We start from the raw sequence: 19,819 nt of genomic DNA on the forward strand, positions 1-19,819 counted from the left end.
GTGATTTTACCTGGTCCCGTATTAAACTTCTCTCGACTCCAAGATGGTCTCCCCACAGCTTTGTCATGGAAGTCACACGGAGGCACAGAACGGGGCGGTTTCTGAAGCCCCACGCGTAACATTTGGCCACAGGCATGACTGATTTTAGCCAGTACCTTACCCCTATCATTTTACTTAATATGTGGATAGGATAACGACCAGTATCGCTTAGAATCGGCAAATTCGAAGCATAAATTAAAAGTCATAAAAATAAGTTCAATATAAAAAACGTGTACTTTTTCAATAGCTTCGTTAAATTGTATCCGTCCCACATAATAATATAAGCGCAATCTTTCCGTCACAAATACATGTAGCACACCACTGAGTGTCACTCTGTTGGATGAAAGTATAGATAGGTATAGTCGCCTTTGACAATTGCATGACTTTGCTGTTTGCAGCAGAACTGTCATGATAATTGAGATGACATAAGCAAAAACTACACATTTGTAGTAAGTGACGCTTTTTACAGGAATACTATATATTAACATGTCCACTTTCCTGTTGACAATGATACCTCAATTTCTTAAAACAATTATATTTGATTTGAGATTTTACTATTGATAAGTTAACATCAACACCCTATTTCTTACAGAAAGAATACAAAACGGTCAATTCAGACACTAAGAGTATGGAAACAACAATATCGCCAGCAAATAAGAGCGGTATCGAGTCTACTGTTTTCAGTACCAAACACACCACATTGGCATTATATATTTCTGTAACAAGCTCATTTATACAGAAAGGAAACAAACTCGGGCTTATTGGACATCCCTGGCACACACTACATGATGCTAACTCTTTTACCAAACTGGGTTTTAATACATGTACAAGCCTTTACAGAAGTATACATGCTTTCAAAGACCGAAAATAATTTCCCATTACATCCTATAGTGTAAAGAAAACACTTCATCTTTTTCGCAATCGGAGCTTATTTAGGTTCAGATAAATGTTTCACAAACGTGTTGTCAAAACACCACTGAAATCGTATCCAAATGCGATGTTGCCAGCGCCTCTTGGTTTGGGGTTGGGTTCCGTATGACTGCAAGCTGGATCTCATTACAGTACCCGAGAGTCATGTACAGTGTGAATGATCCCACCCCCCTAAAATTTATAAGCAAAATAAGTGAACACCTACACACACACCCCACACCCACATCATATACATTGAGACTCTACCACAAATCTTTTAAGACATATAAATGATTTTTTTCTACGACATCAAATGCTGTAAGCCACAGACATCATATGTTGTAAGCTATTATTTAACATCAAATATTTTAAATGGATCATTTCCTAACACATTTAACTGCTTATAGATACACATAAAAAAACTTCTGAGCTTGTATGGCTTCCTGTTTAGAGTGTCTACAGACCGTTCTTATTTCTAAAAGTTTTCCTTTGAAAATTTCTTTTTTCTTTACCCGATATTTCCCCACCATTTTTAAAAGCTAAAACTTTCGTTATATCTTTGTTTATCACAATTTGTCTCTGTAGACCATTAACAGTACTGGAAAATAACACGATAACATTTGTAAATTAAAGCAAAAACAGCTGCGAAATATGAGGATGTAGCTGGATGCCATGATTGCAATTTTCATGAATTGGAGTTGCTAACTTCATTTATGAATGGACTAAACAGAGGACTTAAAATACAGTCCTGTCTTACGCGTAGCTGGCTTGTGAGCTTTTTTGAAACATCATTACTATTTCTTACAGATACCTTTACATTTTCATAAATGCTACATAATAGTTTGTTCATTTTCCTATTTAAACCAAGCATTCATAAAAGATTCCATAGACTATTTCTATTTACGAGTCAAATGCTTTCGAGAAATCTACAAAAAGAGCATAGCTTTACCACCTTTAATTTTGTACAATTTTTTGATGAATAAAGATATTGTCAACTGTTGAGTATCCTTCTCTGAACCCCGCTTGCTCTTCATTTAATGTATCTGCCCATAGAACTAGTCTTTCATTCATGATACAAGTAAAACATTTACTAAATATGCTGAGGAGGGTAATCTCTATAAATATTCATACTATACGCAAAGAACTTAATTAAGCACCCCCTGTATTTTTGCAATGATAGGGTTTCAACACGTACATAAAACTTCTCGTGGAAAAACATGAGTTTTTCGGAAAGACATCCGCCCGTATCCCCCTTAAATTTCATTCTAGTCAAATCATATAACCTGATCATATATTCCTCACCTGATAAGGATGAGTTTTAACATGTTTCTTTCATTGTATCTGAACATACTGAAAGACATATTGTACTTCTAAAAATACCTCTCAAAGAAAGTTTTCCTCATCGTTAAAATTTACGGGGTGGGGGGTGGTACGGGCGAAGTCTTACCGCCCGGCTCTCCCCTTAAATTTCATTCTAGTCATTCATCCGGCGCTAAGTGACTACCACCTATTTTCAAAATGTTAAAAAAAAGGGCACAGATTTGACAAAGAACCAGTTGTTTCTGTATAAGGCTGGTTGACAGACCAGAATTCCACTTCTACAATACAGAAATAATTGACCAGGAGAAGAGAACTCATGGAATGCTTTGATGAAAACTCATTAAATCTGACTATTTTTTCAGTTCTTTGTTCATGCATTTCCAGTATAGTGAACACAAAAAACGTCTTGTTTTCTGAAGAAAACAGTGAAATGGCCATGCTTGTTTGCACCAACAATATCTTTCTTCCATTCACATTACATCCGCTTTGATGAAACTGTCAACCAAGTCTTTTTTAACTTTTAATATGCCAAAAGAAAACCTTTGGCAAAGGATTATTTAAAAAAAGAGAGAAAACAATCAAATTTGCAGTGAAATTTATTATTGAATTGTTTCCTAGTTGAGGCACAGAACTCTGTAATGCCATACAACCACAGTGGGCAGTCATACACACATCCTCAAGGAGAACACAAATACACACACTCTTGGATATCTAACATTTAAATCAGGACTTCTGACTCAAACTATCAAATAATCACTTCTGATAATTTACAAAAAACTGACAATGCCTCCATATATTTTTCCCAATGACAGATGTTTTCATTTTCCCATGATATGGCTTCTGTTGTACTGATCTTGAATTTGACACAGTTTCTTCCAGCATTGTACTATAGATTGATGTATTTATCCCTTCAGTGGAACTACTTGTCCCCTGCATCTTTTAACTGAGATATCTTCTTCTTGTGCCTCTCAATGGCGTCCTGAAAAAGGAAAACATCAACTTTTAAAAGACAACTTTAACCAGTCTTCAAAATTTAGCCAAAAGTCAAAGGAGCCTTGTCTGTAGACATATTATATAGATTTACAATTTCCTAGTTTAAAAAAATGAAATACTGTCTTGGAACCCAGGACCTTCCTGCATTGCAAATATTGAACTCCTACTGACAACAGTAGCATATTTCCAGCCAACAAGGGACCAATTTAATAAAATGGTTCAAAACTGCCAATGTGTCACATTTATAAAGTTGTTTTTGCATTTAATTAAAGTCTGACTTCGTTCAACAATAAAATGTTCTTTATGTATAAATAAGCTATGAAGATGTGGATGTTCTTTGTCCATGGACGTTAGGGGTATCTAAGTGAATGACACACAGTAACCATGGATTTCAGGAATTGTTGTTGGTTACCAAATTGGTTCATAAAAAACAGTAGTGCAATGTAACTCCCCTTCTTATGTATTTTTTTTATCAACAATTTTTAATGTCAATGGTCAAATTGGTTATAGCAAACTTCACATCAGACCGCTGGTTTGTCTGAACTACATAAGTTTCACTTCATCTGAAGATTGGAATCACTGAGGCGCCCCCTTTATAAATGCCTAACCAGATAGCTTAATCCTCGCTAGTCAGGATAATGAATAAAGCTTGAGCAAATGATGCAAGGTGTGTACCAGTATCCTCTTGTACATCACTGCCAGGTGCCTGTTGACAGTAACAATTACAATCTCATCCTATCGGGTACCCATTCACCACTGAGTGAATGGAGGCTTGTGTTAAATACTTGCCCATGATAAAAAGTAATAACACCTGACACACATTTGAGATTTAGTCTACAATTATGCTGGAAAGGGGGTATCAAAGGATCCTGATGGTTGTATGGACAGATTCAATATAGCTTTTTATATTGATACAATATAAAGCAAATATAAAAGAAACAAACAGAAAAGATTTGTCAATGTCTTTATACATCCAACTATCTACTTCAAATTGATCTCAATGCTGCCAAACCTCCCTACAGATGTCCTTAGCTTATCCCAAGACCACTGTCATATTTCAGTTCACCTTACCATCCATGCATGTCAGCGGACAAATATTAATTGTGATCATTTGCATGATTAGGAGAAAGTAACATGCATAAATATGTCAGGTTTTAAAATATAAATATGTCATCCCGCTAGCAGATACTCAGAAGGAAGCAAATTGCCAAAGAGTAAAGTGTCATCATTGCTTGGAACGACTGGATTAAAGAATGTTACAGACATGCCTTGTGGACGTGGAACAAGCAGGCCATGGTATGAGACCATTATTAATTTTCAAGCCAAATTTTAAAGTAGAAGAAAAGTACTCCCACTAGAGTTGTTAAACATGTTAGGCATTCTTAGTTGATATCTGTATTAGTTTGATAAATAGCTGACTAAGAAGAAAATAATACAAAAGATATAACTGAACATGCAAAGTAGTTGCAGTATGACAGAAGATTGAACATTTCAAGTGAGCGAGTGAATGGGTTGATATTGCTACCTTTGACAGGACTTTGCACCCAACCTTTTATAACTATGGCCCTCCACAGTATTATTACTACATGACTTCCCACCTTTTCATACTATTATCTCTCCAACTTATCACTGCGATGTGCAGCCAACTCTTACTTTTCTGTGCCAACATGTTTTTCCTATCAATGAATTGTTACTGGAGGCCCTCCCCTCCAACTTCATATTATTTTACTTCTTACCCCCAACTTTACAACTGTTCCTCAAACTTACACAACTTCCATCCCCACAACTTACTACACTACTATTCTCCCAACATTATACTACTGTGTGTACAATACTACTTTCCCCACAACTTCTTATACTACTGTTTCTTTAATGTATTTTACTACTGTCCCAACAACCTGTTATTATTACGTTGTTTCTCCAACTTAATATACTACTGTCCCTCTAACTGATTTCATTGCTCTCTCCGGTGATGCTTAGCCTAGTCTACCTTGTGATTGTTAATCTGCTTCTACTGTCCCCCTAACTGATTTCATTGCTCTCTCCGGTGATGCTTAGCCTAGTCTACCTTGTGATTGTTAATCTGCTTCTGGTGGTGTTTGATCTCCTCATCCAGATGGTCATGTAGGGCACTCAGCTGAGCAGCTTGCTGGCAGATGGCAGAGAAGACACATTAACAAAGGACCATCGACCACAGACTAGGATGTGAACCCTGCTCAATACTGAGCCTCCTGGGATGCTTTCAGTTAGAATGGTTAGAACTAATAGACGCCAAAAACGAATTACATAGATAACTTCCCATTATGGAAAATATGCGTTTTTTTCCCTTCCACAAGGCTGAAAGAATCCAAGATACCGATTGAGTGGAATGCACATCTGAACATGCAGCAGTGGGTCCATGCTAGATGGCAGAGAAGCAGCAACCAACTAATTACATCAAAGCAATCAAATCCACCTTCACAACTTGCACATGGTCAGAGCAGGCTCACAGAACACCTTCATTATTAACCAGTAAGGGATAATTTTCAAAATTTTCTGTTTTACCCTTTCAAAAAATGCTCCAACAAAATGTTATTTCAAAACCAATTTCTTTCAGTTATTTAGTGAACCTGCGTGACAAGGGCTATCCCTGATGACACTGCCCAGAAGTCAGTTGTTCCAGTGGGATGTTGATGCCCTAATGCTTTCTCTTTATGGTCAAACCTTGTGCATTTTTATTTGTTTGGAGTGAAATTCGACTTCATCCTCCATCATGTCCTTCATTTTTTCCAGCTGAACCTTTTGCTGCATTTACGATGGAGAAACACACACATTGTACATCATGTCCTTTACATCATTATACAGCCTGTCTCTAAACAGTGGAGACATGTAGTGGTTCACACAGCTCTATCACAGTTGCATCACAACTTTGTCACTCTATGGCTGAAATACTGCCGATATGACATAAACTACCAGGTATTAACTCACTTCCTTGTATCACAACAGTACTGCAGGTGTATTTCAGCTGTGATACATTCATTCCAGTGATAAGAACCTTGGATGCTACAAATCTTGACAAAAGACGCACTTATTAATGCCAAAAAGTTTGTTTTCAGAGACTGAGTGGAGGTGACTAGAGCTACCATTGTTTCAACAGGTGTTCCTGTTCCAGTCACAACAGTTACCACTGTTAACAGCTGCCATTGTGACATCAGCTACCATTGTCAACAGCCTTTTCTCTGACACCAACTATCACTGACATCAGCTACCACTGTCAACAGCCTTTTCTCTGACACCAACTATCACTGTGACATCAGCTTCCATTTTCAACAGCTGCCAACTGTGACATTAGCCTACCATTGTAACACTAACTACCACTTCAGTCAGCACTGAGGACAAGCATTAAACACTCAGCTAGGGACCTAACATCTACCAGAATTTGAATTTGTTTTATATAGTTGATGCTTCTTGAGTGATTCCAAGTGCTGGTCATATGAAAATGCAAACATATTTCATGTCCATGGACATGAACTAGAGCATGTCTGCAGGCATGAAAATTCTAAGCTGCAGAACGCTTCTCTAGAATATGAAAGAAACTGTTATTCACATGAATATATATAATTATACAGCAAAACAAAAGTTTGTATATACAAGTTGTGACATTTATCACTGCTTTGATAGTAGCCATCAGGTAGAAAGTAGTTCTGCTAAGGCTGTTCATCCTACTTACCATACTGACAACTGACTGACTGACTGAGTTTGGTTTTACGCCGCTTTTAGCAATATTCCAGCAATATCACGGCGGGGAACACCAGTAATGGGCTTCACTCATTGTACCCATGTGGGGATTCGAACCCGGGTCTTTGGCGTGACGAGCCAACGCTTTAACCACTAGACTACCCCACCGCCCCCCATACTGACAACAATGTCTCTGTATGTTACATCCAACAAGTCTACAAGAAATGATTTAAAAGACAATCTGTGGGTCACTAATCCATACATATTCTGAATAAATATTTATTATGACATGTAAATCCATTCTGACCAGTTATCAAACCCTGCTGTATAGAAACACATATTGTACACATAACTACAGACATAAACCATTTCCTCACCAGTTTGCGGAAATACTGCTCTTCTTGTGCCGCTTCCATCTTGCCAAAACTACCACCAGCATCTCTGCAGACAAACCATGTTCACATTGTTTGGCTTGAAAAGAACTTTTCATAAAATAATAACCAAGAAATGTATTAAAAAGTCCACTATTTCTTCAATCTTTCTTTATCCTTAAACTTACTCTTAAACTTTACAAAGAAGTATAAAGGTAAGTTGTCATGGTTACCTGACACTGCCGCCTGATCCACCGCCCTGAAACACATTGCCGATTAACTACATAGTTGGTATTAGAGACATACTGACAACAGCTCTTCTTGTAAATTTCAAAAATAACATAAGTGGAATTGATATCTTTGGAGCAGAAAAGCACACATTTCTAAATCCATGGATGAAGTCTGAGATACCAGAAGGCTTTATTATGCCAACAAGTAAATTTCTGCCATGATAATGTTGATGGGTGATGATTCAAAGAGAAACATGAATTAAGAAACCCCCTTTAAGCACATCTACAAAATGAATCAGCAAACTCAATCACTGCATGAGTCAATGAAACTCAATCGGCATGTGTTGTATACCATATTGTATGAGTAACATCTTCAGCAAACAATGCAGAAAGAAATTACTTATTCATACAGTCATGGTTTAATAAATTACTAAGCTTTAGATTAAGATAATGAATTTAATCATCTAAAATGCACAATACACAGGAATGTATTTTCAAGTTGTACCTTCCCTCTTTAAACAGCTAGAAAGGTAACAGTTCCTTCCATAACCCCTGCGCAGGAGATTTTCAAAAGGGAAATTGGATTAATAGGTATTTTTATTCTTGGAGTCAAAATGGACCCAGACATTATGCTTACCTTGCCTGCTCCAGATCCCCATTCTCCGCTCATGTAGCGTACTCTGAAACATTACCACATACATCAATCTATGGCTTCAACATAATGAATAAACAAATATAGAAAAAAGGAAGGAATAAATAGAATAATAGATACAACAGTAACCATAATACCTGTGTTGAAAACCTGGAACATCTGTCCAATAAACTCCCATAGGGCCGTGAAGATGGTAAATACAATTTCATGTAACAAGACTACAGAATACTGGATGCCTTCCGCCATCTTTGATAACTTTAGACATGTGCAAAAACTATGCGCAACTCAACTCGAGTTTTTTGTACTTAACTATCTTAGTGTACCTAATTTTTTAGCCATTGGATATCCATTACTATCTTCATTAGGGTTAGTTTAATGATTATGGTTAGGGTTAGGTAACTTTGCCAAACTCATTCATTCCAACTCCCAGGATTCCGTGGTTATCTCCCAATTAACAGACACCCATTTGACAGACACCCAATTGACAGACACTGAACTAGAAGGTTAATTAGGGTAACACCTACAGGTACACTAGTCCACTGTCTAGTGAGTAGAGTAGGGTGAGCCTGAACTTACTGAGAAGTTTGATTGTGTGTAAATAGAACTTTGTTGTGATTAAATGATAAATGATTTCTCTTTTCTGAATTGCTTTTACTATCAATTACTATCGGATATGTAAATAGGTTTCTCACTGAGAGGTTTGATTGTGTTTATTGATAGAAAAGCCCTCTCCCAATAATAGGATATGTACAATAGAAGTTAACTGAGAAAACATTTTGAGAGAGAGATTTAGATATGTACATATTTGAAAACATTCTGATTTTCAGTAAATGAGACACCTGCATTGACATGTAAGATAAACTTAAGACCAATCAGTGTTCTACTTTTAACAACACTTTCTAAAGATTGTAACAGTTTGGCTATGAATAGTATACAATGGACATTCAAGGAAGTAATGAAAAACATCCAATTGTGGGTGGAATTCTTTCAAACGTTAAGAGGGTGAATAAAATTGAATTCTTTCAAACAGTTTCAGTGTCACGGTTGTTGCTTGCAGTTCACGTACAGCTTGATGCCACCATACCATGTCAGACTCAGCGTTTCATTTCAGTGTTGGCCGAACCAGTGTTGAACTTGAACCGACAGCGAATAACACGAACATGAACTCGTATTCATGGAAGAAATATCACCTAAATAGAACAAGATCTGCTTTACAAGCAGCAACTGGCATGCAAAATGTTTGAAAGCTGTCGCGTCGAAACTGATGTCATCCTCACCCAAAGAGTCGCAATGTCCCTGGTACTCTTCGTGCAGCCATGTCGCGATCCAAGGTCACAAGTACAGGGGCAAATAACTCTGACGTCGCCAAGCAATGCATACCGCTACCGTTTCCGTAACAACTTTCGATTTGACTATCACGAGATCGTTGACCTCGGGGTATTTATCTGAATTAGGTCGGATATCAGTTTAGGTTTGTAGGGTGTTGTTGTTAGTGCCTTTTCCAAGTGAAACTGTCAGAGTGTCGATTCGTAATTTTGGCAGTTTTTATCATCAGATTAACATACATTTCAGAATGTAATTAAGTTGGTTGAGAAATAACAGCCAGTTATCACTTATATTTATGTTTCCAAGGCACCCAAAACGGTCTGAAATTATTATGATTCGTATATAGTTTCATACAGTCAAATACTATCAGACATAAGATATTAATCTGTGTTTAACATGTTTGTGGTTTGTACAAACTTCAGACAAAAGGAATGTTATGTTTTGTACCCATGGGGTTGTTGTATTACCGCTTATACAATCAATGCATCACACATTCATGTGTGTTTACACTAGTCGTGTATGCAAGATGGGCTCGCACTTTTCATGCTGTAAGAACTACATTCACACATTTGATCTTTTCTGTATACGTTCATCCCAGTTTTGTACAAGAAACTTTTGTAACACGCGCCTGCTCCCTGATTATTTCTTTTGTCAAGAATTGATGTTTCCAAGATATAAAGCTTAAAATTACGATATGAGATGGTTCGACCCTTTCTCTTCTATCTTTTATCCTCCCCTGTCAGGTCAATATTAATTTGTCTTTGTCTGCCAGTCTCCTTAAACTCGCACATCGTGGAAGCGAGATCAAGATATGATTTTAATGAGAAAGCTTCGTCTGTTAATTTGAAGCTCCTTTTGAAACCATTGTCACCATGACATGAAATTCATCCCCAAATATTATTTGGACATTCCGACAGTCTCGGGGAGTGTATGCACGCTCCGTCATTTAACAGCACATATCAAATCTAGTATTCAATAAGACAGCAATGAGTATGAAACTCCAATACCCTCTGTATTTTATTTCCATTCCTGTGTATCTATTATAACAAAATGTAGATACATATAGAATCTCACCCGATTGTCTTTTGATATCCAAATATATCGCCACGAGTTGATAAAGTTACAAATATCCGAGGCTTAAACAGTATCTCCTGTGGAACACAGTTTTGGATATATATCTCTCTCTCTCACACACACACACACACACACACACGTATATCCATGCTAACCTGCGACATGACATCTTTGTTGGCTGGCACTTAAAACCTGGTATTTGTCGGGATAAGTATAAGCAGCTCACGCGCACGGACGGACGCACGCACACAAACATGTGCACGCGACGTTAAATCCGACACCATCTCACCTTATTCAGAAATCACATACCCTGCTGCCTTTGTGTGGAATAATTTTAATCGGCCATTATTTGCTCCTATAAGTGTTGATTATTTGCTGAAGTTGAGCGTGCCGATGGTTAACTATGTTCATATATTATATCGAGCTGACAGGTACCAAAGACCCGAAGAACGATATGTCTAAAACAACTTATGTAAGTGGGAAGTGGCAGTATATCTGTAACGCCACTAACGGGAACAGCATTATGCGACATTTATTATTTTTCTTTTGTTACCATGCAGGGTACATAATGTGTTAGAGCCGTGATGTTTTGTTATTCCATTATGTTGACAGGAAAGACTTACGTAAGGGTTCTAGTAATAAACAATATTCTTTGTCTAGTCACGATGAGATGGGCTTTAAAACCGGATTCTCAGAATCGAGCACTTTCTCGGAAAAGGCAATCGATCAACAAATCCAATGAAAACTACGAACCGGTGTCTTTCTTCTGAAACCGGAATATCATTCTGGAATGTGAACGAGAAATCCTCAACGCTAATATTTTCACCAAAATTGCATTATTGAACCTGGGGTTTATGGCATTACGGTGTAATGGTGATACCTAATATACTTGTACGTGTACATGTCGCAAAATTGCCCCATGCAAATTATTCACAAGGAGTTGGAAGGCATTCAAGAAGAGCATATCTCGAACCGGAATAGACAGTTAGGTGAAGGTCGGAACGAAACGGAAGCTTAGTTCCGGGAGTGTTGGGTTCACAACAGATTCAATGTGTATATATAGCTGGGCTGCTGTGGACTGCGCACACAACATTCGGGGAGATCACATTAGAAGGTAGGTGTAAGCAACGGAGTATTGTGGCTGCGCTGTCACACTGTTATATTTCGCAGGATCAGTGAGAATGTACCCGACTACGGGGCGACACGTTCCTGAAACGACGTCGGGGCGACTGACGGGATCGGGTAGTCAAACATAACCTTGAGTAATAGTCGAGTAATAGTAAAGTACATGACGTTTTGACAATATCTATGCAACGCTAAAAGATCAAAGGTGCCGACTGATGTACGTTTTTTGCATTATAATTTATGTCACACTGTATTGACGTCACGATGTAACGTTATGAAATAACGTTATAAAATGGCGTATTACCAATGTTGTGACAACGTTAATTGTATCATGACATTACCAATGTACACCTTCCGACAACTTTGAGGAAACGTGTGTGGTTATTTAGGATGGTACCCCGATTGCATAGGTCATAGCTCATGATGTTAATCACTGGATTGTCTGGTCCAGCTTCAATATTTTACAGGCCGCCATCATATAAGCTGGAATATTGCTGTATGGGCTGTTAAACAACAAACAAATAATCTGAAATGACAAAGTGTTGGACGGCTGCATTAGTGGGTGAGTGAGTGAGTTAGATTAACGGCACTCGGAAAAGTCTACTAATATAAGCATGTTCTCAGTTATTAGGTAGGTTGCCTGTATATTTTACTCAGCTAGTGTACCTAACTGTTAAGTTATTAAAAGATCATCTTCCACAAAACTAAAGGGCTGATATGTGGCCTGGAACTTTTGGGCGAGATGGTCTCTAGGCACTGGTACAAATTTTGTTTAAGTCATCTTAATCTTGATCAAATAGCTGATAGTGGCCGAAAATATGTAAATAATTGTGAGTCTTGTGTCTAATCATTTTTCTTTGGAGACACATCTTGATCAAACCACTGAAACTTCAGGTGTTTGTTGGGGCTGTGGGGTACCCAAGTGGTTAAAGTGTTTGCTCGTCACGCTGAAGACCAGGGTTCGATTCCCCACATGGGCACAATGTGTGAAGCCCATTTCTGGTGTCCACCGCCATGATATTGCTGGAATATTGCTAAAAGTGGGGTAAAACTAAACTCACTCACTCACTCACTCACTCAAGTGTTTGTTCCCACCAGTGTTGATGGCACCTGTATTTGTTCAAGAGCTATAAGTACAGTTTAAAATATGGCTGGCACACTGGTCATGTTGGAGTAGTTATGGCCAGTACTTAGACACTTCCACTCAAAAGGTACTGTGAGGCTCCCCATACTTTGTCCTCTGAAAAAACATTTTTAAGCTCTGTGAACCTCTCTGTAATTGTCAGACTGAGCAAGATGATTTCTGTAATATTGGAAAAATTGCTGGAAATATGATAAATTAATTTACTTGTTTCAAATTTGTTAATCTGACAGCAGCTTTTTTAGGTGGTTGTCTTAGTTGATATTGTGACGACATATCCAGGTGAGCTACTGCTTTGTAGAGGTGTGACGATACAGAAAATTCACGATACGATACGTATCGCGATATCTTGGAACGATACGATTCGATTCGATGCATATCACGATATGCTATCTTTAGTTATTTTCTTTCAAAAGTATACTTTTATAACAAGTAACAGTGTAAATTTTGACATATCCGCCAATTTCTGGTGAAATTTAATAATTTTAAGGTCAACGATACATATTACGATACGAAAAAAGTTTCGATATATTTAAGGAATATTGGCTCCATTCGCCACCTTTTGACTGTTGACGCCACATCAGCTCTTGTGAGAGCTTTCATATTTTCGAGATTGGACTACTGCAATAGTCTCCTCGTTGGATGTTCCAAAGAAACTATATACAAACTGCAAACAATTCAAAACACTGCCGCAAGAATCGTCACAAGAACCAGTATTGAGATCACTACACTGGCTTCAAATAACGAAGAGTGGATTTCAAACTGTTGACTCTCATTTACAAAACTATCCATCATCAAGCTCCCGGCTATCTCAACAATCTCATTGCTGTGTATGAACCTGCAAGAGATCTCAGATCTGCTCATCAACTACACCTTAAATTGCTGCCATACCGTATGAAAACTTTTGGATCACGATCATTCCAAATTGCTGCTGAACGCAAATGGAATTGTCTGCCATTAAACCTCAGGACCGTCCCAACACTTGATGCATTTAAAGCAAGCCTCAAGATATGTTTGTGTTGTAGAATTAGACTTTTCATCATGTTTGTGTGATGTATATATGTTTTGTGTGTTAGCTCTGTATAGCATGCTTTGTTGGCTGGAGATATGTTTGTGTATATATGTTTGTGTATATATGTTTGTGTTAAGCATATAAGACTTCTCATTATTATTATTATTATTATCGTTCACGATTATCGATACTAAGATATATCGTCACAGCTCTACTGCTTTGGCACATTTGTTATCTCCTTAATGTTCGTCTGTGTTTCAGAATATCAGAACAATGGCTCTTACTGAGGATACCCTGAGGAAACCCACAGACCCACTGCAGGAAGGTCTTGAACTACGCATGTACAGTATGCGCATGTGTCCGTATGCACAGGTATGCAATGTATATTTTTATTACCTGGTTAAAGATGTTGATCCTAGAATTTGGGATCATGGAAGACCAGTTTAAAAGTGTAGTGTTTGGGACTTTTTTTGAAGCTGATGATCACACTTCTGTGGAAAAAATCTCAAGTTGTCTCTCTGCCTGACCCAAAGAAGTGATACATGTTCAGTGACATGTAAATGTCAGCTTACCCCACACGATGTGACCACAATGAGGTGTGGGGTTTAGCATTGCATTGAAGAGTATTGTGTTTATCCAGCAACTTTCATACTCTTTTGCTCAAAACTGCTATGTGAAAATACAGTGTTATAAAGTACATTTTTCTTTCTATTTGTTTATGAAAATGAAATGCAAACCAAAGTGCCCAACTTTATTTATGTTATTTATTTTTATCTTATGCAGCGAGCCCGGTTGGTGCTAGCAGCCAAGGGGGTTAAATACAACTGCATTAACATTGACCTGAACAACAAACCTGATTGGTTCTTTGACTATAATCCCTACGGCGAGGTCCCAGTTGTCATTCACAACGGCAACAATGTGTACGAATCGCTGATCTGTGCAGGTATGATCTTTGTGTTACATATTCCATGATTGAAGGGGATATGGCATCTCTGTGTTGTCATGTCTGAAAAGTGTTTGAGGTCTTTTAGATGACTTAGGTGACTTAAATGGGTACACAGTGGTTACATCATGAGATGTCCTAGGCTAGTGGCCCGATCCAGGGCGGTGAGGTAGCCCAGTGGTTAAAACATTCACTCGTCACGCCGAAGACCCGGGTTCAATTCCCAACATGGGTACAATGTGTGAAGCCCATTTCTGGTGTACCCTGCTGTGATGTTGCTGGAATATTGCTAAAAGCAGCGTAAAACCATACTCACTCACTCGTTAGTGGCTCAATCCACATACCTTTCATGGCCCTGCCATTATTCGAATCTTTGTCGATTGGTACCCACGAACCTAGGTGAACAAATGGATGACTTGATTGATTGCAAGCCATCGTACCCCAACAGCCCAGACTGTTGCTCAGAAGATAATCCCTGCACTGTGTTATCTAGACTTGATTGTTTATAGGCCGCTGTGATACAGCTGGAATATTGCAGAGTACAACATTAAACAACAAACAACAATATAATGTGCTAAAGGATTTGTCACTGAGATGTCATTTATCGGTGCTCTTCCTGTTAACAGCTGGTTCTCTTTCAGGATATGATACGGGCAGTGGGGTAGCCTAGTGGTTAAAGCGATCATTTCGTCGTCACCGAAGGCCCGGTTCGATTCCCCACATGGGTACAATTTGTGAAGCCCATTTCTGGTGTCCCCTGCCGTGATATTGCTGGAACATTGCTAATAACGGCGTAAAACCAAACTCAGTCAGTCAGGATATGATACATTACAGGCATTTGTCATAGTGCCAGTGGTCAAGCTAACAAGCATGTGCAACATACCATGTGACCATGTCATTTCCATTTTAGTCAGCCATTACTGAAAAGCATTGAGTTCTGGAGATCTTGTATGACCCTCGTGTCTGCAAAAGAAAAGTCAAATATATAATGCTGAATTGTAAACATCAGTTGTTCTTTTTAAACTATTTTAGGGAATAATCTTCTTCAGATAGAAAAGAAATACTGTCAGCATTTTAAACCATTTAATTTTCTTTCAATTTCGTTTCTGAAGAATACCTTGAGGAGGCCTTCTCAACACCTATCCTTTACAGTTCCGAACCCATGAAGCGTGCCTGGGAGAAGATATACTTCAACCACTGGACCAAAAAGGTATGAAGTCATTCACCAATACCTCTCAATTTTTTTTATAGAGATACTATCACAGTAGGTGAGAACTTAATGTGACTGATTGTGTAGAGAGGTTGTCTTACAAAAAGAAAATATTCCATCTTAGCTTTGAAAACAAAATCACTTTCCTAAGTTGTCTTGTTGTCCCTGTAAAAGGCAGTGTGGTATGTTTGATGTTTGGCTCAATTTTCTTGAAACTGGTTCATACATGCTTTTACCAAAGTAGCCCATGTCGCTAGTCATTCGGATTGTTTTACGTCACTTTTGGCTGGTGTCCAGCAGTCTGATGTCAGGGGACACTAGAGTGAGTGAGTGAGTATGGTTTTACGCTCCTTTTAGCAATATTCCAGCAATATCATAGCAGGAGACACCAGAAATGGGCTTCACGCATTGTACCTATGTTGTGATCGAATCCGGGTCTTCGGCATGACAAGCAAATGGTTTGACCACTGGGCTACCCCACCACCCTGGTGTAATAAGCATGATATATTTTACAGGGTATTCCAGCTTTCTACAGTCTTCTGAAAGCTGGCCATCTTGACCCAGAACTGACCAACAGGCTGAACGAACATGTGGCAACTATGGATCAGTTCTTGAAGAAAGCTGACACTCCATATTTCCATGGCAACGCACCTGGTTTCCCGGACTACATGATCTGGCCTTGGTTTGAGAGAATCCCGATGATGGGACAAATAACTGGTAAGGATGACAGTCAGAGGTTGATCAACTTGTCAGTAGTCCTCCAAGTCTTTCACAACCGTTTATTATTTAACCAAATTTGGGAGGGAGGGAGGACGTCCTACTCAGGGCCCACTTGACCTTTGAATGCAAGCAAGCATTACCATATATTACGATGCCTGTATCTACATTCTCATTCAAGATAGTAATAAGGGACCATTCATAATTTACGGCTGGGGAGTGGTGTGTGTGTGTGTATGCTTATGATGATGATGATTTTTTGGGGTGGGGTTGTCATCCATTTGTTTCGGGGGAGTGAAATTTATGCCATAATTCATGAATGGTCCCTGAAGGCGTCCCTGCAAGCTTTGAAATGAGGTTCATGTCATGTTGAGTGAGTGAGTGAGTTGGGTTTTACGCCGCTGTTAGCAATATTCTTCCAGCAATATCAGGGGGACACCAGAAATGGGCTTCACACTTTGTGCCCATGTGGGGAATCGAACCCAGGCCTTCAGCGTGACGAGTGAACGCTTTAACCACTAGGCTACCCCACCGCCCCCATGTCATGTTGAAGTGAATGTATATGGTGACATGCTGAATGTGTCTGTAGTAGCTTGTACTTGTCTGGACTCTGTTGTGTTTTAGTGCCAGCACAAAGAGGTACAGTCTCATGAATAAGACTGTAGTGACAAGCTGTTGATGAATATCATTTAATCAATATTTTCATTGCAGCCATAGATTTTATTCTTCCTCCTCCAGTGACATGGTCATTTTCATCAAGTATTTCTATATTTACACAAGTAATTTCATGATTTTCCTCTCAAAAATATTTCAAGGCACATTTTCAAGCCATTGAAAGTGTCTTTTCTCCTAATGTTCTGTCTTAAATTATATGGCTCCATCCATACAGCATAGTCAGTGTGCCTTAGAAATATTCAGGGTATCAGTGAGGTTGGAGCAATGTTTGTGCAAATAGTAAACTGTTATATCACTGCATGTCATATTCACTCACATATTGAGGAAAGCCTTAAGTACTGTTTGTCACTCTGGTGAAACCAGTGAGCACAGATATCGTGTTAACAAACCCACTCTCCTACCCAGAGTTCCATGCGGCCAGCCAGCATAGTACCTCTGCCACAGGCCAGAGAGTTGTGACGATTCCTCACATCTTGCACAGTCCATTCAATATATTGCATTTATTTCTTAACGCTTTTATTTTTGACGAGCCTACACATCTACTTAATCTTCTTTGATAGAATGGTTTACTTTCACTGAGAAAATATCTAAAAACCTGTAACACTATTTCGATTTGCGTAGCGATCCTTTGTTTACATAGGTTGTACGGCTCCACGTGCTGTCATCGATGCTCTGTGGAGAGGAAGCGATGCAGTAAACTTTGATGTATAAATATGTATTGTCATAAATTTGACTGTCGCAGTTGTAGAAGAATATCTATCTAACAATGTAAAACAATATGAAGAGAGCACCGAATAGCTTGCATACGGTCAGTCTCTTCTGATTTATGTATAAGTGCGTTTGTTTACAAACAAGAGAAAAGTCCAGTCACGTGATATGCAAATTAGCCTGTGGCAGTGATGTTATGCTAAGTCATCGCTGTGCCGGACTGTGAACAAACCTTCAAACACAATCAAAGCCAGTTTTGGGATTCAAACCAGTGATCATAGGTTTCTGCCAAATGGATACAGCTTTGCCGATCCTTTATGACTGGGACACCCTTGCTCGCTATAAATGTTTCATACACATACACAGCCAGGTAGTATGAATTTTAGTATTTCCAAGAACACTATAATGTGACGGTACCAATGGTTCTGTTTGCAGGCTACAAGATGGACGAGACCAAGTACCCAACCATCACTGCCTGGGTGGCCCGGATGTGGAAGGATCCGGTTGTGCAGGAATGTAAGATTGATGGTCGCCTGTTTGTGGATCATTACGACAAGTACAGGACAGGAAAACCGGACTTCACCATTGGAGCAGACCCCAAACGTGCACCGGTAGAGGAGGCGCTGGAGAACCTGGATGGTCTTCGTGATCCTAAAACAAGATTCAAGCAGACATGAGGTTACCAGCTAAATGTTTCCATTGCTCTCTCAGATCTTTTAACAAGATTCACACAATTATGAGAAAGGAAACAAAACCATTCCAGCTGTTATAATGTGTGCAGTTATATACTTTTTTCCCAAATATCCACGGGATTTTGCTTCAGTCCATGTTTTCAAAAGGGTTGGGAAGACACGTTTACAATGGAGTCATATCCTTGTCTGTATGGCCCTTGTCACGTCTCAGTATTATGTATTCGAAGGCACAGTTTGTGCAGCAAACATGACCCACATGACTAACTGCATGTTCTCAAAGGCAAAGGATATTACATAATAATGCTTCACAGTATATTCAGTGGCATTGCTTGTTTACCTTAGCTCACAACTGCTTGAGATGGTGGCACTTTAATATTGCTACATTGTTGCAACCCATTCTTCTACAGGAGGGGTGGGTTAGCCTAGTGGTTAAAGCAGTCGCTAGTCACGCCAAAGACCCGGGTTTCGATTCCCCACATGGGTGAAACCCATTTCTGGTGTCCCCTGCCGTGATATTGCTAAAAGCAGCATAAAACTAAACTCACTTACTCAGTCATTCTTCCACATTACCACGGTGGTACCGTACCTATTTCTGTGGGTTGCTGTAATCATAACCCAATGAAGGCCTGTGTGACGTGGGTGTTTGTGTTGTGAACCATTAAATGTACACCTGTGAGTCAGGATTCTGCATCACAGATGCATCATGCAGGAAGGTAGATCTTCATAAGTATTGAAAACATAACAAGCAAATGTTTTTCTTGTGTGCTTAATGTGAAAGGGAAACTCAAATGTCATGATTTATGATAGATGGGAGTTCCAAGCATGGGTAACAGCAGTAATTGAAAGTGTAGAATCTCTGTAATGGATGTTTGCTGCATATTGTTTGTATTTATGTTTATGTTTTGTTGTTTTCTTGATTAAAAAAGGTTTTGTGTTAATACTTTGAGTCAGTGTTGAATTAAGTT

General features: G+C 38.8%; 2 protein-coding genes across 5 annotated transcripts; one reads left to right on the forward strand and one right to left on the reverse strand.

The window, feature by feature from the left end:
* Positions 1–2,851: 2,851 nt before the first annotated feature.
* On the reverse strand, positions 2,852–11,400 carry LOC124286323 (ATPase inhibitor mai-2, mitochondrial-like). Of its 3 annotated transcripts, none has more exons than XM_046722688.1 (6): positions 11,255–11,400; positions 8,217–8,259; positions 7,583–7,608; positions 7,356–7,419; positions 5,330–5,410; positions 2,852–3,247 (listed from the first exon to the last, which is right to left on the reverse strand). In XM_046722688.1, the coding sequence occupies exons 2-6, from the start codon at positions 8,247–8,249 to the stop codon at positions 3,188–3,190; spliced, it is 264 nt and encodes an 87-aa protein (XP_046578644.1). In that variant the 5' UTR covers positions 8,250–8,259; positions 11,255–11,400; the 3' UTR covers positions 2,852–3,187. The 3 variants fall into 3 exon arrangements, with proteins under 3 accessions (XP_046578644.1, XP_046578643.1, XP_046578641.1); XM_046722687.1 differs by lacking the exons at positions 5,330–5,410; positions 11,255–11,400 and adding exons at positions 5,965–6,045; positions 9,509–9,630; XM_046722685.1 differs by lacking the exon at positions 11,255–11,400 and adding an exon at positions 9,509–9,629.
* Positions 11,401–11,608: 208 nt separating this feature from the next.
* Positions 11,609–19,792, forward strand: LOC124286322 (glutathione S-transferase omega-1-like). 2 transcript variants are annotated; one of them, XM_046722684.1, is made up of 6 exons: positions 11,609–11,745; positions 14,171–14,281; positions 14,693–14,852; positions 15,965–16,062; positions 16,578–16,779; positions 18,598–19,792. In XM_046722684.1, the coding sequence occupies exons 2-6, from the start codon at positions 14,183–14,185 to the stop codon at positions 18,837–18,839; spliced, it is 801 nt and encodes a 266-aa protein (XP_046578640.1). In that variant the 5' UTR covers positions 11,609–11,745; positions 14,171–14,182; the 3' UTR covers positions 18,840–19,792. The 2 variants fall into 2 exon arrangements, with proteins under 2 accessions (XP_046578640.1, XP_046578639.1); XM_046722683.1 differs by lacking the exon at positions 11,609–11,745 and adding an exon at positions 11,798–11,836.
* The last annotated feature ends 27 nt before the right edge of the window (positions 19,793–19,819 follow it).

The sequence above is a fragment of the Haliotis rubra genome, unplaced genomic scaffold (assembly GCF_003918875.1).
Source record: "Haliotis rubra isolate DU_JTF1 unplaced genomic scaffold, ASM391887v1 Scf38, whole genome shotgun sequence".
Classification (NCBI taxonomy): Eukaryota; Metazoa; Mollusca; class Gastropoda; order Lepetellida; family Haliotidae; genus Haliotis; species Haliotis rubra.